The following is a 23,695-nucleotide window of genomic DNA, read 5'->3' on the forward strand; positions in this document are numbered from 1 at the left end:
CACGACGCCGCACTCTGGTGAGACGTTTCACTCAACTGTACCCGCATTTGTGTTCCTATTCTTCTTCGTCGTGCTATTTTTAGTACACTGCACTCAATCTGCCATCCAGGCGTATGCGCCATCCAACACCTTATCACCAAACATCACCTCTGGCCGCACATAGGTGCTGGTATCCGCGACTGGGTCTGCACTTGTCCGGAGTGCCAACGTGTCAAGGTGCAACGACACACCAAGCCACAATTGGGCAAGTTCCTCCTCTTTGATGCACGTTTCGACACCATTATTTTGGACATCATTGGCCCTTTGCCACCATGCAGTGGTTATATGTATTTGCTTACAGCTATTGATAGGTGCACACGGTGGCCTGAACCAGCTCCAATGCCTGACATAACGGCGGAGACAGTTTGTCACATATAAGAGGGAAGATAAACTAACATGGTAGACGAAGAAAGGTTTCAAGAAGACGACGAGGATGGCGTTAAGAATGACGTGGATTAACCGAAGACGAAAGAAGATAAAGAAGAAGTTCTCAGTGAGGTGACAAGAGATGATTGGTGGAGAAGTATCTGGTGAGATGGAAAGCGATGATTGGTGGAGAAGAGAAGAAGACAAAGAGGAGGATTGCGTGGACTAACAAGAAGGCTATAAAAGGGCGAGGAAGGGCGAGACACAGGGGGGAAGAAGAAAGCAGCAGAGACTCGGCGGGTCAGGGATGGTTCGACCGGAAGAGAGCGACGCCGGCTAGTGCTCCGGTGAGCTCGTGTTCTAAGGCTTTGCACCGCAGACTTCCTGCCGTTCCTGAGCCCGTTCCGGGGAGTCCACGGAGGACGCTACCACCTGCTACGGCCAGGGGTGTCTCTACCGCTGTTGCCACCCTTCCGGGTGGTGCCCCAACGCCGACGTCATCGGCCACACCTTCACGGGCGCTTGGACTGGGAGCGTGTACGACGCAACCAACGACGCCTCCAGCGACGCCAGCCCTCGAACGTCGAACGCCACTCCGACGCCGGCTACGGGACCCACACCACGCCACATCCGCACCGAACCAGACGTGAGCACGAATGCCAACCACTCTCAATAGAACGCTAGTGGCAGTGTTACCAGTTCGTGTGTGTACTGATAGCTTTTGTATCTTGTGTGCTGCTGTTCGTGTCGCGTGGGTTGTATTAAATGTGCATCTGTGTGGGTACACCTGTCGCCTAGTCCAATCTTTCGGCCAGAGTGTTCTCCGGAGGAGATCCGTGACACAGTTGCCCATACTTTTCTGTCTACCTGGATTAGCCGTTTTGGCCTGCGATCAATGGTAACCACTGTTCAAGGCAGAGAGTTTGACTCGGCACTTTTCATGCCTGTAACATCCCTCTGGGTTGTGTGCGCATTCACGCAACTGCTTATGATCCTGCCTCCAACGGCATCGTCGAGCGGCTACATCAACACTTGAAAAGCTGTAAATGCCGCTCAGCCTCACGCAAAGGATTGGGTATCGTATTTTCCAATCGTGCTGCTCGGCCTTTGGTCAACACTCTAACCAGAAGTCGCCTGGCTATGTAGCTGAGATGGTTTGTGGCTGCACCCTCCATCTGCCCGGTGACTTTGTCAACCCCATATCTGCGCCGACTGTTTCAGATCCACCTTCTTTCGTCCAACATCTTCGCATTTTATGCACAACTTGCGTCCATTGTGAACAGACGGCTCACACGAACAAGCATGACATTTTCCTACCCTCAAACCTGCAAACATCCTCACATGTTTTTGTCCGTGTTGACACACCTCGTTCTTTGCAGCCCCGCTACAATGGTCCTTTCCCCATAATCGAATGTTCTGCTCTGGCAGTGTTAGGGTACTAGATGCCCTAGCAACAGCCAATCAAGAGGTGCCTCTCGGTGTGCTGGCCTACTGAGCCAATAGGAGGGCAGCATGCATAGCGAGCTTCTTCAGAATGGCCACCAATTGTTTTATGTTTGCATATTTTCTATGTGGCCATCGTTGAAGAGGATGCAAGGAACCAAAAGGCAAAACTTTGAGCTTTCAAACGATACCAAGATGGTGGCGCTATGTAGCGGGAAAGATGAGAAATAGCTCCGTGAATTCCTGTGTTTCTGCGTGATTTCTGGCTCCTTTCTCATTGTCCATGCTGACCAAATAATTTCTTTCGGACACTTTTTTTTCGGCAAATCGTTGATACAGTGTAGATTAGGCATTAGAGATGCTGAAACAAGTAGTTCCCAAAAATAGATTTTTTTGTGTGTGATTTTCAATTTTTGAGACCCATGTCCCCCCTTATAATATAAATTAAGATAGGTCTAAACAAAAATTCAGAGACCGTATTGATGTGATCATAGGCTAGTGAGGTCTAGCATTGAAGAGAGAAAGAGTAAAATTAGTCAGGAAGAAAAAGGCCAACCTAAACGCAGCAAGAGTAAAAGCAGACCAATTCAGATTGGTACTTGCAAAGAAATATGCAGCCTTAGAACAGAGAGATGAAGATGACATAGAGGTAATGAATTAAACCGTTATTAGGCTGGCTTCAGAAGCACAAATTGAAGTGGGAGGCAAGACACCAAGACAACCAGTAGGTAAACTCTCCCAAGTAACAAAGGACCTAATAAAGAAAGGAGAAAGAATGACTGTGTCCGACTGAAGAGATAAGATAGAATTGGTGAAACTGTTAAAACTGACCAACAAGGAGAAAATAAGGGATATTCAAAATTATAACATGAGAAAAACTAAAGAAGCAGTAAGAAATGGATGCAGCACCAAATAAGTGAATGGGAAACTTGGCATAGGACAAACCAAGATGTATGCACTCCAGCAGGGTAGCTTATTTGGGCTTGCTGGTGCATGATTTGAATAGCAATGAATAGCGCACAGAGGACGAGACTGTAAAATTCAGACACACACGAACAGTACAAGCACTATAACTTCCAACAAATTTTATTTTTCACATACATCACTTTTATAAGCCCAAAGAAGGACTTACTGTCTCGTCCTCTGCACACTATTCATTGCTATTCAAATGTATGCACTGAAAGATAAGCATGGTAATATTGTTACGTAGAAAGACGCAGATGAAAAGCTATATACAAGTATATTTACAAGAAAATACCCCGCGCTTGGCCAAGAAGCAACAGCCCGCGCTAGCCTCTAACTGTCGTCGTCTTCACACTGCTCACCTCTTTGTCATCGTAAATACTGTTCCACAGCACTACCCCTGGCGGCAAAAGTGCCGCCCTGGAGCGACTAAAGTCTAGACTCGGAAGCAGTGTAGTAGGCCTTGAGCCTACCGACATGCACGACATCACTAGATGCCAGAGGAGAGGACGAAGTTGAACCTACAGGAGCAGTTTCATACGTCACAGGTGTCACCTGGCGCAGCACACGGTAGGGCCCTGTGTATCACAAAAGGAGCTTCTCTGAAAGTCCAACGTGACAAGAGAGCGACCACAGGAGCACGAGCACACTAGGCGAAAACTGTACGTCACGATGGCGGGTGTTGTACTGACACTGCTGAGTGGTTTGTGAGGCCGCCAGTCGAGCACGGGCAAGCTGGCGTGCATGGTCAGCAATGGCGATGGCGTCGCGCGCATACTCCCTTGTTGAGATCGCTGCAGGAGGAAGTGCCGTGTCTAGGGGCAAGGTAGGTTCGCGACCGTACAGTAGATAAAATAGAGAAAATGCGGCAGTGTCGTGCCGGGAAGAATTGTACGCAAATGTTACGTAAGGAAGGGTAATGTCCCAGTTGTGGTGGTCCTTGGAAACGTACTTGGAGAGCATATCTGTAAGAGTACGGTTTAACCGCTCTGTCAGGCCATCGGTTTGAGGATGGCATGAGGTAGTCAGCTTGCGGAGCGGAGCAGGAACGCACAATGTCAACGATAACTTTCGAGAGGAAGTTACGACCACGGTCAGTAAGCAGCTGTCCCGGGGCGCCATGAAGTAAGGTAATGTCACGCAAGAGAAAGTCTGCGACATCAGTGGTGCAACTGGTAGGGAGAGCCCACGTTATAGCACATCGGGTGGCGTAATCAGTTGCGACGGCTACCCATATGTTCCCAGAGGATGATGTGGGAAAGGGACTGAGGAGGTCTAATCCAACACGAAAGAACGGTTCCACAGGGATGGTGATCGGCTGGAGTTGACTGGCAGGTAGCACCTGACATGTTTTCCGACACTGGCAGGGATCACAGGCAGCAACATAGCGTCAGACAGAGCGAGCGAGACCAGGCCAATAGAAGTGGCGGCGGATGCGGTCGTACGTGCGGGTTACCCCAAGATGTCCTGCAGTGGGTGAATCATGCATCTCAAAGAACACGGTCTGTTGTATATGTTTTGGCACGACAAGAAGAAAATCACATCCGTCAGGGAGGAAGTTCCTTCTGTACAGAATGCCGCCTTGAAGGACGTATTGGCGAACGAATGAAGCGAGCACTCATCGAGTGCTCGCAGCGATAGGTCTCGGTACTTCTCATTGGCAAAGTTAGCGAAGGCAGACACAAGAGAAAATGCCGTTGGCAGTACTACCATCGGCGTCGTCAGGCTCGTCTACCGGGTAGCGAGACAGGCAGTCAACGTCCTTGTGTAGTCGGCCAGATTTGTAGGTGGCAGTATACGAATATTCTTGGAGGCATAAGGCCCAGCGACCAAGTCTTCCTGCAGGATCCTTCAGTGAGCATAACCAGCAAAGCATGCGATGCTCTGTGACAACAGAAAAGGGTCGGCCATATAAGTATGGGCAGGACTTCGCAACCGCCCAAACTAGGGCCAGACACTCACGCTCAGTGATGGAATAGTTGCGCTCCGAGGTTGAGAGGAGAATGCTGCCATAAGCGATAACACGGTCATTGCCACACTGGTGTTGGGCCAGTACTGCGCCAATTTCATGACCGCTGGCATCCGTACGGACTTCATTAGGTGCAGAAGGATCGAAATGGGCCAGAACGATCGTCATTGTGAGAAGGTCGATTACATGCGAGAATGCAGAGGCCTTGTTATCGCCCCTCTGGAAAGGGGCGTCTTTTTTCAAAAGCTCGGTTAGTGGTCGTGCTATGGCCACAAAATTTTTCACTAAACGACAGAAGTACGAACAAAGGCCGATGAAGCTGCACACATCCTTGACACACTTCGGAACAGGGAAGTGTGTAACAGCTTGGATCTTGCCTGGGTCCGGTTGCACTCCGTTCGCGTCGAGATGCCCAAGGACGGTAATCTGGTGATGGCCAAATTGGCACTTCGATGCATTGAGTTGCAGACCGGCTCGACGAAAAACGTCCAGGACTGGTGAGAGGCGCTCGAGGTGCCTAGCAAACATTGGGGAAAATACTATAACGTTGCCCAAGTAGCACAGGCACGTGGAGCATTTGAAACCGTGAAGAAGGGAGTCCATCATGCATTCAAAAGTGGCAGGAGCGTTACATAGACCGAATGGCATCACTTTGAATTGATAAAGACCGTCTGGTGTTACAAAAGCAGTCTTCTCGCTGTTGAGATCGTCTATGGCAATCTGCCAGTAGCCGGAGCGAAGGTCAATAGAGGAGAAATAGCGAGCACCATGGAGGCAGTCAAGGGCGTCATCAATCTGGTAGGGGATGCACGTCCTTTTTCGTAACCCTGTTAAGGTGCCGATAATCCACGCAAAAGCGCCATGAGCCATCCTTCTTTTTTACCAGTACAACAGGCGACGCCCATGGACAGTTCATTGGATGGACATGACGGTTAAATAATGTTGTTGGCAAGCATTTTGCGAACTTCTGCGTGAATAACTTGACGCTCAGCCAGTGACACTCGATACGAGCGGCGATGAATAGCAGGGGTATCGCCGGTATTAATGCGATGTTTAACAGCTGTAGCTTGGGCCAAAGGACGATCGATAAAGTAAAAAATATTGTGGTAGGAAAACAGAACATGGTAGAGCTCACGAGCGTGTTCGGATGGCGTGTTGGGCACAATCATTTTCTGTAAGTCGGCGATGGTACAAGTTGCCGGCTGCGATGGTAGAGGAGGATCAGCTGAATTGTCGTCTACTGCAGTAGATACGCCTGAGTTATCCTCGAATGAGCAAAGCTGGGCCAGAGACATCTCACGTGGCAGCACTTGTGTCGTCAAGCCAAAATTGACCACTGGCAGACAGACGCAATTCGCCATAATAGATAAAACTGTATGAGGTACTGTGGTCCCGTGTGTAAGTAGGACGTCTTGCATAGGAGCCGCGACGTAGTGACCGTAGGGTACTGGTGGGGATGACACTAAGTCGATGTAAGTCAGTGCTGAAGGTGGCAAGCGAACGAAGTCGACGGAACTGAGGCGACTGGGGTGTGGTTCAGCAGGATCCAGAACAAGCAGGTCAAGGTGGAGAGTACTGGCAGAACAATCGATGAGAGCAGAATTTGCGGAGAGGAAGTGTAAGCCGAGGATGATGTCGTGGGGACAAGAAATTATTGAGGACCATAACAGAGAGAATGTAAGAGTGGGGTTGAAGATTAATATGCAGAAGACAAAGATAATGATCCATAGCCGGCAAGGGAACAAGAGTTCAGGATTGCCAGTCAGCCTCTAGAGCCTGTGAAAGAGTATGTTTACCTAGGCCAATTACTCACAGGGAACCCTCATCATGAGAAGGAAATTTATAGAACAATAAAAATGAGTTGGAGCGCATGCGGCAGACAATGTTAGCTCCTGACTGGAAGCTTACTATGCCTACAATCACTGCGTTTTACCAACGCTGACATATGGGGCAGAAACTTGGAGACTGACGAAGAAGCTCGAGAACAAGTTAAGGACCGCAGAAAGGGCGATGGAACAAAGAATGTTAGGCGTAATGTTAAGAGACAGAATGAGAGCAGTGTAGATCAGAGAGCAAATGGGGATAGCTGATATTCTAATTGACATTAAGAGAAAAGTATGGAGCTGAGCAGGTCAGGTAATGCGTAGGTTAGATAAAGGGTGGATCATTAGGGTTAGAGAATGGGTGCCAAGATATGGGAAGTGCAGTCGAGGGCGCCAGAAGACAAGGTGGGCGATGAGATTAGGAAATTCGCAGGCACTAATTGGAATCAATTGCCACAAGGCAGAGGAAATTGGAGATCACAGGGAGAGGCCTTCGTCCTGTAGTGGACATAAAATAGGCTAATGACGATGATGATTGATGTACAGCATAATCTATGGATTATAACAAAACAAACAATATCAAAATTGATCCAGCCATCATTGTGCTATGCTTTCCACAAGTGAGTTGCTGACATGAAGATACTTTTAACAAATTGGGCCTCAATGTATTGGAAGCAGTTGACCTATGATGTCAGGACTACAATACTTTGTGTCCTTGTATGCAGGGATCTATTGAGGCCTCGGCTTTTTAATTGGGCAGAGTTTAGAAAGTTTCTCATTTACTGGGCCCACTACTTATTTACTGGGCCCACTACTTTTGTGCAGCTCTACAGAGTGCCAGGGCACCAGGCTGTGTGCCACCACAAGGCATGCTGGATGTGCCCCCCACCAGCTTGCTTGCGTGAGAAGATGGCGCACATCAGGCTGCTTTCCTTGGCTCACCCTTGCACGCTTCCCCTTGCACCCACAGCATACGACACACTTGGACCTTATACAGAACATGATGGCAAGAAGGTCTTGTTACTATGCTGCTCTGCTTCAGCAGCCACTCTCTGTCACGTGGGGCCTGAATTGAGAGGTGTATTTGCAAGCAACTGTATGCGATTCCATTTGTGTCTGCGACAGTTCCCATTTATTGACTTGGTTTTGTTTTGCAGCTGACTTGGTTTTGTTTTGCAGCAGCACTGAAATTTCATTACAATGATATTGCATATAACACACTTTATTACATAAGAGGTTAAAAAAACACGGTGTTTCATAGACAAGTTACAAAAAGTTATACTTTGTTTAATCGAGAATTTCGTTATACTGAAGTTTGTTATGTTAAGGTTTCACAGTAGTTCATTTTCCTGAAATAAAGTTGAGTGAGTGCAATGTAGTGTTTCCTGCTTGTTCTTAGTCTCCCTTTAATACTACATGGCTACAGACCAAACAGTTTTGCAGGGTGCCTCATTTATACAGACGCTCTGGCATGGCGGGAGGGTACACATATTTGTGAGCACAGCCTCACTACACACCTGCTGTTCTTCCTTGCCAAGGGACGACTGGCAGCGGCTACGGTGCAAATAGAAAGACATGTAGGTCTCGAAGGCTCCTCCACAGCCCCGACACACCAGCTGGTCGAGGGACTCTGCTGCACGACGCAGGGCTGCCCGCACTTCCTGCTCGCTGAATGGCCGCTCATCATTCAGTCGTGCCTGCACATGGCACCATTCTATCACGAACATGCACAGCTGTTCTGGTGTCCTGTTGGTCAATACAAATGTCGGTGAGGAGAAGCAACACTTAACTGCAGCGCTTGTGACCACATTGTTACTGCACATCCTCCACCGTAGAAAAATGCCAGAGAAATGGGAAAGCTATCAAAACGACTTCAACAAAACCAGTGTGCCATGCAACCATGCCATACTTACCTAAAAATGAAAACGTGACAATAGTTTCCTCGCATATCACAATGCATTGTCATGACTTAGGGTGCACTTTGGTGTTGGGCTGCTAAGCACAAGGTCGTGGGATCGAATTCCGGCCACGGTGGCCGCATTTTGATGGGGGCAAAATGCGAAAGCACCCATGTACATAGATTTAGGTGCACGTTACGGAACCCCAGGTGGTCAAAATTTCTGGAGTCCCCCATAAAGCGTGTCTCAAATTATGGTCGTGGTTCTGGCATGTAAAACCCCATAATATAACTTATTGTTTGGGGGTGCACTTGAAAATTTACAGACAAGAAACTTGGTCTCACCACATATAGCTTAGACCACTTATAATGCAACTGCCTATAGTGCAGAACCGGCTATAACACAGCCTTTTCTGCCTTCGAATGACTCTCCCATGTACAGTTCTGAGAATGCTGCAGACGGGCTCCTTTCCGTCTCGCTCAAGGCTGAGCCACTACACTTCGGGTGCGGATCCCCGCTGCCCAGACTGCGGCGAGGAACGGTCCACCTTGAACCACATGCTGTGGTAATGTTCTGCGTTGCGCCACTCGCCTTTCAACAGGCAAGAAGACTGGGATGAAGCCGTCAAGAGCGACGACCTTCAAGTCCAGCTTCGGGCTGTCCAAAGGACCTGCGACAGGGCTGAAGATCACGGTCTTCCACCCCCGGCGCGGGTGCGGCCCGCGACTACGACAACGTAGTCGGACCAATTAAAGTTTCTTGTCTGTCTCTCTGTCTGTCCCATGTACAGTGCAGTCTACTTAGAACGATATCAAATGTAGAGTGCCGTAAACAACAAAATAAGAGAGAGAGAGAGAGAGAGAGAGAGAGAGAGAGAGAGAGAGAGAGAGAGAGAGAGAGGCTATGAACATATTTTTGTAGCTGGCAAACCAAACTTGCTATTTGTCCTAAACATATATGTAGAAAGTAGGCTGTGAAAAATAAAACGTTTATTTATACCACTAAACAGGATGTCAAGCATCAGGCATGCTAAAATCTGCACTTGCGCTCGCAAGAGCTTCAATTTCACAACCACAGCGTGCATCATGCTTAGCTCCTGCGGGAACACTGGTGGCAATAAGTTAGCTTGCATGAAATCAATGAGTGACTCGATCGGAGTCGCTCTCAAAGATGGGCCATTGTCAATCTCATCCTCACTGCCTCTGCTGTTGTCGCCTCCATCACACAACGCCGCCATCTGTCGTGACAATGATCATTCCAATGCCTATCTCTTTGTGAATGAGGTAGCATTATCTGCACTTAGAAACTCCTCTATCGAAGCACCACCTGCTTCATCATCAGCAGTGAAGTGCTCCCAGAGCTCGGTAATGTCAGCTGCTTCCATTGTGTTTGTTTCACTATCATGGGGGCCATGGCACACAAAGCCCACTTTGCCAGTGATCGGCATGGCCACTGGTTACAGCTGTCATGATCGTGGTGTTCCTGCACGGGCTCATAGTTCTTGCAAAATTTGCAGCTTCGTCTGAAGTGAAACAGCTTTGCATTTTGATAGCACCATCTTCTACTAACTGGGCTCTCCACTGCTTCAGGGCTGCTTCCGCGGCGCATTTTCGCGCCCGCTGAGAGGGTGCAGAAAGGGCAAGCACTGCTTCGTTTTTCGCAATTTCTTTTTCTCTTCTTTAGATGCATGGACCACACAAGACATTCATTCGTGGAGCATGATTGAGAGCGATGCGGACGCGAAAATGCTGGCGCCATCTTGTGCTGCGCTGCGCCAACCTGCAATGTGAGTTGCGTGACCAATAGGGATGTGCTGCGGCATAATGGCGGCAGATACGAACTCATGTAGGCAAGTATTTCACTCCCGCTCGGCACCATTCGTTCAAGGGGAACTTAGAAACGCAAATGTAACAAATGTTGTGCATGGGAAACGTCATCCAGAAGGCAAAACGTTGATCTATATGTCCAATACACGGCGAATAAAATACATACAGTCGAACTCGACTATATCGAACCCGTTTACATCGAATTATTCTATATATTGTCACGTAGCAGTGACGGTGAAGAAGGCATCAAAACTTTCATTAATGAAACTAGCGTTTTATTGGGCGAACTCACGCCCTCAAAAGTGGGCTACACTCAAAGAACAATGATAGCGGGGAAACACTCAGCGATAGTCGAAAATCCAATCAGCGGGTCAAGCGCATCGGCTTTTATACATCAGTTGTCGAATGTTCCAGAGTAATCACTGGGCCCCGATTGCCTTCCACAAACTTCTACATTATTCGCGTCGCGCACACATGCAATCAGATTACACAAGGGTCAGTGAAGCCTGTTTCACATGCGAGCGATTGAGCGAATGGAGCGAACAGCGGCGCGGTGCTGCGAAGCTTTTCGCGAGGTTTCGTTTCACATGCATCGCCGCCGCGCGTTTTCCGCCGCTGCGAATACCAATGTTGCTGGCAAAAAACGGGACTTTCAGCCAGTTTCGGTAGTTTGCGACTATCAATATAGGCGTTGCTTTGTCCCCGATTCTCAAATTTTATTTTTATAAATACATATCCTGCACTTTAAGTATCTAAATCATGCTTATTTTTATATTTTGTATTGTTTTTGTAAAAAGATGCGCATATGCGGCGCACAAACTCGCGAGCGGCTCGGTACGCTGCCATAACAGACGCCAGCGTGTTAACCATGGTGTCAACAGAGATGTATTTATGTGCTCCACATGAGGATTCTACACAGATCTTCCTCTGCTCGCCTTTAAAAAAATCAGGCTTTGCTCTAACTCCGGGTTCCACGGCGTTGGTGGGTGAAACCTATCTGGGAGAATCGGAAGGAGGAATCCGAGTTGCACACCGCGGTGGGTTGTGTTTGCACAGAAATAGTCCTTTACTGTGCCATATTTTTTGTGCAGATGCCACTGCTCCTGAACACCGACACCGAGTGTATTCAGGAGTAATATAAGATGTTGGCAGAAAAGTTTGAGGCGCTCTATGACCTGGTTGAAGGGCCGCTCACGATGCCCTTCGTTGTACGCGCAAGACTTGCAATGACTGAGGTACTAGGTAGTTCGCCGCCTTTTATTGATAAATCGCTTATCTGAATACGCCAGCTTTACTTCTTTGCTTCGTTCCCTGTACATGGCATCGGGGATGCAAATTCAAGATGTCGCCCTGGCATTCAGAGTGGGAATCTCCACAGCTGATCGTAGCAAGTAAATAAACATCGCCCTATGCGCAGGCTTTCCCGCACTAGTCCTCCACTGGTCACGTGGCGAGACGGGCCGTTCGGAAGCAGTGCTGCCGCTCTGCCGCCGCGATGAAATTCCAACTTGTCCGAACCTCGCCGCTCCCGCCGCTAGTGCCGCCGCCGCCGCTCGAAACAGATTTCTGCGGCGCGGCGGCAGGATTCGCGAGCATTTTCGCTTGCATGTGAAACAGGCTTGACAGACTGCGAATGAAACCATCGATAACATTCCAGAAACTTCCAATACATGCGGGCACGTCCTGCGCTCTGCGCTCTGCATTTGTTGGGCGGTGAAAACGTGGTTGCCCTATAAAAATAGACAAGTACAGTCGCCGACTGATTTTCCGTTCCGGACTCCAAAAATTTGGACATGCTCGATTATTCGGTCTACTTCACGGCACCGCCATAGACCATAATGTATAACAACTGCTGAAAGTTCGAACACCTTGCAAACTCTCGTCTGATTTTTCGGACACTCTTTGAGCCAACTCGATCGAGAGCACCACGCACTGACTCTGACCAGTGCATGGTTCGACTTGCTGAACGCCATTTTCGTTTTGAACGGAGCCTCCTTGCTGCCCCACGAAGTGGCACTACTGCAAATCCCCGTTCATCATCATCGTTTCTGCCTGGTTCGACAGAGTGGTTACAGCAGTGCCAGTGTCAGCTTAGTAAGTCATGTCAAGACAATCCAGCAGCCGATTTGTTTCTTTCACGACCTACTGTACGGTAGGTCGTGGTTACTTTGTGCATGGTGCTGCGAGTAGGCCACGTTTTTTGTTTGTGCGACTGGTGTCGGTGTGATGGTGTTTGCTTTGTGTTGCGTAGAGGTTGTGGTGATCCAACGTGGCACACGGAAACACCGCGTCAAGTGTCTAATGGCGCCGACAGTGCCCGCGCAGACTGCGCTGGGGAATGCCGACAAGCGAGTGCCGGGAAGCCTAGGATTTGTCGCCTCCCGATGGGCTCCCTACTGATGCAGAAAATGTTCTGCCAAGACCTGCGCAGTAGTTGCATTGCGATTCCTGACACCTACTCATTTGACAGTTTCACAGGTGCTGACACTGCTGTACTGACATGCACAGAACTGCACGACGGCGAGACCATTCGTCAGGTTTCTGCTGCACCGCAGGACGATGACGCCGAGTCGGAAGATGACACACCATGTGCTACGCTGCTGTCCCATGCGGAGCCTGTACAAGATGTGACCGTGCTTTCTGCCACCTATAGTGACCGTACGACTCTCTCCGAGATTCAGGCTTATCTGATTGCGTATAAACGGAACAGCGTGCAACGGCTTATTCACAATTTCTTCACGCCTACTGCCGAGCCCGAATAAGTGTGTGGAAATAAAGGACTTCATTTTTTTTCCTAATCTGTTTTTTCGAACACCTGTTTATTCGAACATTTCCGCAGTCCCCGTGAGGTCCCAATAAATGGTCGGCGATCGTACACACGTCAATAACCCCTCTTAAAAAGCATCAACCCGATGCTGTAAACAAACGAAAGTAATAAACAAAACACATCCTAGCAAAGAAACAACAAAGTAAGGAAGTTCGTCAGCATGTGCAAAAGGGCTTAAGACGCACCACATGGACCACTTCAGATCGTGTTCGGTGCCGTTGTGAATGCGAAATACCATCTGGCACAACCTCATAGTCCAGTGCGACAATACGTTGGATGACCTTGTAGGATCCAAAATAGCGTCGTCGCGATAGTTTCTCACTGAGTCCTCGTCGGCGTATTGGGGTCCAAACACCGTCACCAGGCTGGTACTCGATGTAGCGTCTTCGGAAGTTGTAGTGTAAGCTGTCGGTACGCTGCTGGTTCTTGATCCGTAGGCGGGCGAGCTGTTGGACATCTTCGGTGCGCTGGAGATAGGTAGCGACGTCAAGATTCTCTTCGTCAGTGACGTGCGGCAGCATGGCGTCGAGCGTCGAGCGTCGACGTCGGGTTTCTTCCGTAAACCAGCTTAAACGACGTGATCTGTGTTGTTTCTTGTACCGCCATGTTGTAAGCGAAGGTTACCTAAGACATAACGGCATCCCAGGTCTTGTGTTCGACATCGACGTACATTGCTAGGATGTTGGCGAGGGTCTTGTTCGGGCTCTCCGTGAGACCATTCGTCTGCCTGTGGTAGGTAGTTGTCCTCCTGTGGCTTGTCTGGCTGTATTGCAGAATGGCTTGGGCGAGCTCTGCAGTAAAGCCAGTTCCTGTGTTGGTGATGAGGACTTGAGAGGCGTCATGTCGCAGCAGGATGTTTTCGACAAAATATTTTGCCACTTCAGCTAAGCTGCCTTTTGGTAGAGCTTTAGTTTTAGCGAAGCGGGTGACATAGTTCGTCGCCACGAGGATCCACTTATTTCCGGATGTTGATGTCGGAAACGGTCCCAAGAAATCTATCCCGATCTGCTGAAATGGTCGGCAAGGAGGGTCAACTGGCTGTAGTAATCCTGCTGGCTTTGTAGGTGGTGTATTGCGTTGCTGACAGTCTTGGCATGTCTTAAAGTAATGGGCAACATCGGCAGTCAGACAGGGCCAGTAATAAATACCTTTCCTGTGCCCTAGACAGCATTCAGGAGAATCCGAGGTGCCCAGCGGCTGGATCGTCCCGTAGGGCGTGCAGTACTTCTGGATGCCACGCTGACGGAACAATAAGGAAGGAGTTGGCGCGGACTGGTGAGAAGTTCTTCTTCATGAACAGGTTGTTTTGTAGCGGTAACGAAGACAATCCGCACTTAAATGCACTAGGGACAACGCTGGTGTTCCCTTCCAAATACTCGATGAGGCCTTTTAGCTCCGGGTCTGCTTGTTGCTGTTTAGTGAAGTCTTCCGTGCTTATGATTCCAAGAAAGTGTCGTCGTCTTCGTCGTCTTCCGGTAGGGGATCGATGGGGGCGTGTAATAGGCAGTCGGCGTCAAGAGTGTTTTCGTCCGGACCTGTAGATTACCGTGACGTCATATTCTTGCAGTCTCAGGCTCTACCGCGCCAGCTTTCCTGAAGGGGCTTTTAAGTTAGCTAGCTAACACAACGCGTGATGGTCGCTGACTATTTTGAATGGCCTGCCATATAGGTAAGGGCGGAATTTTGCTGCAGCCCAAATGATGGTGAGGCATTCCTTTTCAGTCGTAGAATAATTGCCTTCTGCTTTTGACAGTGACCAGCTAGCATAAGATATCACCTGCTCAAGTGCGTCTTTCCTCTGGACTAGGACAGCACCGAGGCCTAGGCTACTGGCATCAGTGTGGATCTCGGAATCGGCGTCCTCGTCGAAGTGTGCAAGTACCGGCGGCGAGTGGATGCGTCGTTTGAGTTCTTGAAATGCGTCGACCTGCGGCGTTTCCCACTTGAGCTCAACATCACATTTGGTTATATGTGTTAGTGGCTTCGCGATGCGTGAAAATCCTTGACAAAGCGCCTATAGTAGGCGCACGTGCCAAGGAAGCTACGCACTGCCTTCTTGTCAACGGGCTATGGGAAGCTTGCTATGGCAGCTGTCTTCTGCGGGTCGGGGTGGATTCCAGATTTGCAGACCACGTGGTCTAGGAACAGAAGCTCATCGCAAGCGAAGCGGCCCTTTTCCGGCTTCAGAGTGAGCCCTGATGACTTGATGGCCTCCAATATTGTCGCAAGCCACCTAAGGTGATCGTCGAAATTTCCGGCGATGACAACGACATCACCCAAGTAAACAAGACACGACTGCCACTTCAATTATGCTAACACTGTGTTCATGACGCGCTGAAACGTTGCAGGCACCGAGAACAGTCCGAATGGCATAACCTAGAACTCTGAGAGGCCGTCTGGCTTGATGAAGGCAGTCTTTCCATGACCTCTCTCGTTGACTTCTGTTTGCCAGTAGCCAGACTTGAGGTTCATCGATGAGAAGTATTTAGCGTTGCAGAGCTGATCCAATGCATCGTCTATCTGTGGGAGGGGGTTATACAGTCGAACCACCTCTATATATCGAACAGCGCGGTGACCGCAAAATAGTTCGATATAGCCAGAATTCGATACATAAAATCACGTAGAAAACGCGTCAAAAACTAGCGCAAATCAATCAATGAACCAATCACGGTGCAATAGATACTCACATGAAGCTTCAAAGTATTTATTTAGTTCGCTGAAAGTACTGAAGCAGCGTAGCCTGCTTCATATTGGCAACCGCGTGCTTGACCACGGCGTCCTCAACACAGTCCAAACGGTCCACAAGAGACAGTCCAGTGCCTGCTATTGCGCCGCAGTAGCGGCGTACAACGGCCAAAGCAGCTACAGCCTCAGTTGCAGTCGGGAGCGGGGCAACATCAGCGCTTGCTGGATCAGCCTAGGCAGCGTCTTCGTTTGGCCGCTCAGCAGTCACTTCTGCCGCGATCTCCACGTCTGTTAACTCCGCCACTGTTCCGGTGCTGTCGCCACCACCAACAAAGTCCTCAATGCACATGATGTGTGGCTCAGCACCGACAAAGCGCTCCAACTGGCTCCACGGCCGCCTCGATCACGTGCGCACGGCGGGTGCGCGGGCGCGCGTGATTGAGGCGGCCGGGGAGCGCGCGCGCTCCCCTCGAGACCGGCCCAGACCGGCCGTGGCTGGCTCCAAGCCGCCGCGTATGTATGCCGCTACGTTCAAATGGCACCCTCGGCGCAACAGATGTGGGCAGCTGTCGCACGCAGCAGTCTGGAACGCCCATCGCGCCGCCGCTATCTTCGATAGTGTTGCAGGAAAGCTCGCCTCTTGTCAACAGAGCGCACTTGGTCTGGGGCGGCGGAGTTCGATATATCCATTTTAGATCCGGCCACGTTCGAAATAAAGAATTAAAAATGCATGCGATTTTCCATGTGATATAGAAATTGTTTGATATACGCAATTATTCGATATATCCGTGTTCGATATATCGAGGTTTGACTGTACGTCCTTCTTCCTGATCTTGTTAAGTCAACGATAATCGATGCAGAAACATAGGGTTCCGTCCTTTTTCTACACCAAGACTACAGGAGACGCCCACGGGTTTTTCAATAGCTGGATGATGTCATCGCGCAGCATTTCGCCGACTTGTTGCCTAATAGCGTCACATTCTCGCGTCGAAACTCGGCAAGGGCTCTGGCAGAGTGGTCAACCGCATTCTTCAGTTATTATGCAATGCTTTGCGACTGGTGTTTGTCGAATCCTCGATGACGTCGAAAAACACTTTGTATTGTCATAAAGGATTTCTGATCTGTTGTGTCTTACTCATGGGGAGACTTGGATTTATGTCGAAGTCTGGTTTGGGAACTATGGTCTTCAGGGTAGATGAGGCAGAATCCGAGAGGAGTAAAGCATTGCAGGGTTCCACACTTTCCTCGATGTACGCGATTGTCGTGCTTTTGTTGACGTGCTTGAACTCGTGGCTGATGTTTGTCAGCAGCACCTTGGTTTTTCCTTTGTGCAGTCCAGCAATCCTTCTCGCGACACTAATTTCACGGTTGAGTAGTAGACTTTGGCCACCCTCAATAATGCCTGCTACGTCAGTGGGTGTTTCGGTGCCGACGGAAATAAGAATGCTGGAGCGCAGCGGGATGCTCACTTGATCTTCGAGCACACTCAAGGCGTGGTGGCAACGAGAGCTATCCGGCGATATGTCGCTTGATCTTCCAACAGCGTTATCGATTTCGACTGGTCTATGACTGCGCCGTGTTGGTTCAGGAAGTTCATGCCGAAAATGACGTCTCGTAAACACTGTTGGAGGATATCAAAGGTAACAGGGTAAGTCCGGTCATGAAAGGTAGTTCTTGCCTTGCCGATTCCAGTCAGCATTATGAGGTGTCCTCCAGCTGTCCGAATTTGAGGGCCTTCCCATGCAGTCTTAACTTTTTTTAACTGGGCGGCGATGTCTCCAATCATGATGAACCGGCCCCCGTTTCCACTAAGGCAGTGACTGTGTGGCCATCGAGTAGCATGTTGAGGTTGGTGCTTCTTTGTCTTGCGATACAGTAGGTCTTGGCATCGGATCACGGCTGCATTGCATTGACCTGTGGCTGGTCGGCGTGCCGGAAAAGACGGGCCATCGCCTCCGTGAAGATCGCTGTGGTCTTATTGGAAAGCTATACTCTGGTTTCCAGTAGCACTTGGGCGTGCTTTTTACACACGACGGTTGTGAATGTTTGCAGGAAGCCGGTTCGAAATAGGTCCCACGTGGTTAAGGTGGCTTCTCGATTCACGAACCATGTCCTGGCCGCATCTTCTATTGCGAAATAGACATGTCGCAGCTTGTCGTCGCTGTTCCAGCTGTTAAACATAGCGTCCCTCTCATATGTCTCCAGCCAGTTTTCCGGGTCCTCAGATGTGGAACGGCGGAACGTTGGTGGCTCCCTGGGCTGCTGCAGAACTATTGGTCAGCCCCAATGACCGCTGCAGCTGCCATTGGGGCTGTCTTCTTGGTCGTCTCTGGACGATCTTCTTGGTTGTCTCTGGTAGAAGTCCGTGTTCCGTGTTCCAGGCGCAGCTGCTGTAGCCGGCAGCTTGCTCCATGTTCCAGGAAGACGGTGTTGTCCTTGCAACCGAGCTTAGATTACGGCTTGTCAAGGGCGTCCGGTACATGAACGTAAAGCACCTCCACCAGATGTCACATAGCAGTGACAGTGAATAATAATAATAATAATAATATTTGGGGTTTTACGTGCCAAAACCACTTTCTGATTATGAGGCACGCCGTAGTGGAGGACTCCGGAAATTTTGACCACCTGGGGTTCTTTAACGTGCGCCTAAATCTAAGCACACGGGTGTTTTCGCATTTCGCCCCCATCAAAATGCGGCCGCCGTGGCCGGGATTCGATCCCGCGACCTCGTGCTCAGCAGCCCAACACCATAGCCACTGAGCAACCATGGCGGGTAGCAGTGACAGTGAAGAAGGCAGCAAAACTGTGATTAACAAAACTAGCATTTTATTGGGGGAACTTGTGCCCTCAAAAGCAGGCTACACTCAAAGAACAACAATAGCGGCAACACACTCGGCGATGGTCAAAAAGCTGATCAGTGGGTCAAGCGCGTCGGCTTTTATACATCAGTCGTCGAATGGAAGGCATGCTGGGGCCCCCATGCCTTCCACCAAGTTCTACATTATTCGCATTGCGCACACATGCAACCAGATTACACAAGGTTCCATCACAGACAGCGGATGGAAGCATCAATAACATTACAAAAACTTCCTATACATGCAGGCGCATCCCGCACTGTGCGATAACATTTGTTAAGCAGTGAAACGTGGTCACACGATAAAGATAAACATGTGCATGTATCAATATTGAACAATTTCTGAACACAGTATAGTTACAATGAGTATATGTAGCAAAAATTACGCTTACATGGAACAAAAATAGCAGCGGATCGCAATATATTGAACTTTAAGCTTTGGGAAAGTGCTCCCAGAAGTTGGCTTTCCCTCGCAGTGACGAGGAAACCCGGCGGCGTGGCTCCATCCAACCGCTCTCCCAACCGCGACGGCACTGGCTCGGGCGAGCCGTCAACACCCCTTTGCAAAAAATGATCCTGGCCCGCCCGCAGCACTTGCTCAGACAGCCAGTGAGAGGCTCTTGTGCCCTCGTCGTGCAAGATGGGGCAAGTACGAGTTGTCTCGCTGCTTTTCTAGTTCATTGTGTTTGCACCTTGTGGGTCTTATTTCGAAGTGTTGCCATGAGGAAGCGGCAGGAGCCACCTTTTGTTATGTTAAATTGGGTCGAACGCGGTGAGAAGTCGGATGTCCCCAGAGCGTGAATGATTCCGAGGAGCACTCTCAGCACGATCTTGAAGATTAAGGGGGAGATTAGGACTAAAGCGGCCAAACTAGTGACGCAGTGCCCGTGGCACCCGACACGTATGCAAGGCTGTGTACAAGTGGTTCATCCAAAATTGCTTCAGAAGTGTCGGCTTCAGAGTGCTCGGTGATGACTGTAAATGCTGATGAATGCGACGAAGCCATTGCCCGTGCTGCCGAAGTTTGGAGCGAGCTGTCAGAATTTCCGGAAGCTATTGAAGGGCCAACGGTCGGCGAGTTTGTGAGTGAACATGATGGTGTCGCGACCACGGGAGAGCCCTAAAACGAAGACTGCATTGCCATCATCCTACCGAGCACAAGTGAAAGTGGGCACAATGAGGAAAGCAACGATGGTCCTTTGCAAACATCCTCCGAGGTGACTGGTGCATTCGCACTAGTCCAGTGCTTCCGCGTGAATGCGGAAGGTTGCGGCCTCAGCTGCTCTGACTCCTTAGACAATGTGGAGAAATGCGTGCGGCGCAGGCACCGAAATTGCCCAAGCAGAAGAAAATACAGGACTATTTCATGGGAAACTAAGCTAGTTTCATCAATAAAGCGATGTTATAAATGGTATGTACTTTTATGACATCAAATTCTTTAGCAGGCTTATATTGAATTATGCTCTATATCGAACTGATAGGCATTTTCTTGCGAGTTTGACTGTATACAGTTTTTTCTCATAGCCCTTATGCATAAGTTGATACTCTTAAGTTCACTCATAGTTATAACCGATACATCGTTAAATGTGGCATCATTATAAGTGAACTGCACTGTATATGCATACAGTTTATAGCGCAGTCGTGGGATGCCTAATACCAGTTATAAAGCAGCTTCCGCAGGAAAAGCCCGCACATAAGTGTGGTAGTGAGCGCCTTTCTTAACCAGGTGCACCGGCTGATGGGCCTTGTTTTATGAAATGCTTGTTTCATGTAATGCATGCACTGAATCTTCATCCCCTGGCAACATAACGAAGTTGAACAAGTTGCAATGATTCAATGAAGGATTATCATGGGCTTCTTGCCACAGTAATTGTCTGGCACAACAAGGTGTCTTGCACAGCCGGTAGACAATTAACTTTTAAATTTCTTATGTTATAAATGGTACAATTGTTAGGAAATAGAAATGCTGAATCAGTTTAGATTGATGAAGTATTATTAGAGAACTCAACTTTCTTTCATTTTATATGTAATATGTTGATTGAGGTGATTTTGATGGCAGCGTACATATGTACTGAGTCGTTAGGGTGCGTCCTACTGATCATTAAGTGACACAACTCCATGTAAGGTGTGTAGTTTATTATGACGTTTTTACAAATGTGCATCGTTACTGATTTCAGCGGCACCGCTTCCTTGAGTTTTCAGCTGCCCTGTCACCATGTACATAGTGCGCGCGCAGGACGTCAGTCGGGCGAGCTATCCGACTGCCTGCCCAGGTTACTTCATCAAATAATTTTTCCAACTTTATGGAGAACAAATGTTGTTCATAATATTTCTAATGTTGGTTAATCAGTTTCCAAAAAAAAAAGAAAGTAAGAGAAAGAGAATACACAACGACAATTTATCACTACACTCCAGCACTTCCAACACACAGCAAGTGTTGTGTGCTTGTGTTACAACATACTTCGTGTTGATGCGACCTGCGAAGCCAGTGTTGGTGTCGAGATTTCTTTTCGCAAGGACTGTGAATCACCTTTCTTGCATTGTGGACTGCAAATTGTGGGTGACTCCTCCTGTGCTCTTGAGACAAAGGAACGACAACACAGTAGTGCAAACAATCACACGGGCATTTATTGCACCTTTCATAGATCAATGCCTGCTTGCCGAGTTGCTATCCACAAAACATGCCGATGGGCGCGCAACAAATCTAGAAGTCCGACTCACCGCGACGGAATAGCGAGCGAATATGTTCGCCCCATTCTGGATCCTAACGCCTGGTTGTTCGCGCATACTGTCACGCGAACGATGGCACATTCCAAGGCGGCCACGCGAGACGGTCTTGCAGAAGCATGGGTCGGCGCGCGCGCGGGACGTCCACGCTGTTCGCTGATCCACTGGGAAAGAGACAGCCTGTTCTCCCCTGCGCCCCCAAGTAACCCTGCCGTGAGGCGGCGTTAGCAGCGCAACACTCATGCCATCTCTCACACTGCGCCCCAACCACATCAACCGCCGCGGGCATCACGCAGACCACGCGGCGAAGCCGGATTACAGGAGACGCGCTATGCGGGAAAAACATCAGGGTACGCGCGAGAGTCTCGCATCCCCACAAGATCCAGTGAATGGCATCATATGAAGCTGCAACTTCGTGTCTCCTTGCAAGGCAACAGGCGAGCGGAGTGGGGGCAGTGCATCAGGCTGTTGGCATTCGGTCTGCTCCAGGATATACACGCTTGCAGCTGTCACTTCCCGTCAATGGGATTTCAACCCCAATATAGAGTTTTAGCATGTCTGGTGTTCCAGTAAATGGAAGTGGACTGGGTGTTTTTCCAGACTGGTAGAGGTACAAACATGAGGGGCCTGAAGGATGCCTAGCCACCTTGTGACGCAAAGCTCAACCAGACAAACCAAGAGCTAATATGTAACCAAATAACCAAGTGTATTCTTCTTTGCTGCTAGTGTAAATTTTTGGCAGCAGCGTAATTGTGGACACACCTTTTTAAATATTTAATATGATTTAGATTTGGTTACAGAAATATTAGGTGCACCCTGCAGGCCACTCATATTCAGGCCTCCGTCCATCCGTCAAAGCACCCAGCTCACCTGTGTTTACCAGAATAGCAGACATGCTTGGCACTGCAAAAGAATGCCAACACACGCTGCTCGGATAGCTCTCACTGAGGATCAATGGCCAGACAGCTAGCAGAAAGGTTGGAGCCTTCACGTGCTGCCTCCAAGGCACTAGAAGTACATGACACAACATCACATCATGACGCAGAGGCAGTTAAGGCAGAGCTTAACCCTAATTGCTTGGCGAATGAGCTGAGGAGGAAAAGCATGGCTAGGTAGGAGGGTAACTTCTAATTGTCCATAGCTCTCTTATTATGAGACGCTTCATTGAAATTGCAGCACGAATGTTTTATTGTAGGTGTACCCTACGTGCACCTAGACATAATGGATATCTCAAGGAATGCTTTCTCACAGGAGTTTTGTGTCAGTGCACTAAAATAAAACAGGTAGGAGTGGTTAAACATTTTCTTGGAGATAAACAAACACTCTGTACAGGCAACAAACAGAACACAGTTTTTGACGGAGTGGTTAAACATTATCCTCCTATCAAGCCATGGTTTTCCCTGAACTTTTACACTGGGCGGCCATCACTATATCTAGCCTCTTTCATGCGGTGACGCAACTGTGGTCTACTTTCAGTTGATTTGAGCCGAGTGTGTTCCCGTGTTTTTTTCCAACGCAGTTTTTCTCGTTAAGCCTGTGTTACAAGGAGTGAACCTTCACGACAAACTTCATGTGGTGGATGGACATGCGACAGCACGATGTGCAACATACACTGGCTTGCGCTACTTGAAAAAATGAAGCAGACCGCACTGGGTGTTCCTTGCATTGCTGCGAGCATATGTCCAATGTACAAACTACAATGTAGCTGCTTATAGTATTATTTCGGCTTGGTAAAAGCCTGGCAACATGTAAATATACACATACGTTTAAGCTCGTAAGGTTTCTTTATAGCTGTCAGCGGTAAAAACAAGCAGTGCCATGGTTAGGCCAGAGCTGCCACTGCCTTGTGAATGTGGCAAAATGGGCTACAGTCGAAACCTACAATAAAAAAATCCAGAGGCAACAAAATTCTCCTTGCAACGATTAATTTTTGAGTCTCCAGCGAATGCCCATAGGAGTCAACGCATTTCATATCTCGTGACAATGAAACTTTTTTGACAGCAATCCCACATTAAAAAAATTTTCTGAAACAGCAAACCGCATATTATCTACTTGTGTAATGCTAACAGTGTCCGAAAGGTGCTCAAATGGACTGGTTGTGCTCTTAAATTGCGTAAACTACTGCCAATGCGCACTTCCGTAGCCACCACCATTTTTGTTTAGAAAAGGACAGCAGTGAAGTAGTTGCACCTGGCAACTAAGGTCCCTACTTCAAAATGTTTCCAAGGTAGTGACACTCGTTCTTCTTTGCGCCGTCCTTCTCACTCTGACACTT

The 23,695-nt window shown here is 48.9% G+C and overlaps 1 protein-coding gene across 9 annotated transcripts in view; it reads right to left on the reverse strand.

The window, feature by feature from the left end:
- The window catches only part of LOC135918099 (uncharacterized), a 703,603-nt gene that overhangs the window by 434,217 nt on the left and 245,691 nt on the right, over nucleotides 1-23,695 (reverse strand). For 8 of the 9 annotated variants that reach the window (XM_065451754.2, XM_065451756.2, XM_065451757.2 and 5 more), the window contains one exon: nucleotides 8,121-8,300. The exons of the other annotated variant lie outside the window; for it this stretch is intronic. In XM_065451754.2, coding sequence (XP_065307826.2) covers nucleotides 8,121-8,300 — 180 coding nt within the window. The remainder of the gene's footprint in view (nucleotides 1-8,120; nucleotides 8,301-23,695) is intronic. 9 annotated transcript variants of the gene reach the window in all.

This window comes from Dermacentor albipictus, chromosome 3, assembly GCF_038994185.2.
Source record: "Dermacentor albipictus isolate Rhodes 1998 colony chromosome 3, USDA_Dalb.pri_finalv2, whole genome shotgun sequence".
Classification (NCBI taxonomy): Eukaryota; Metazoa; Arthropoda; class Arachnida; order Ixodida; family Ixodidae; genus Dermacentor; species Dermacentor albipictus.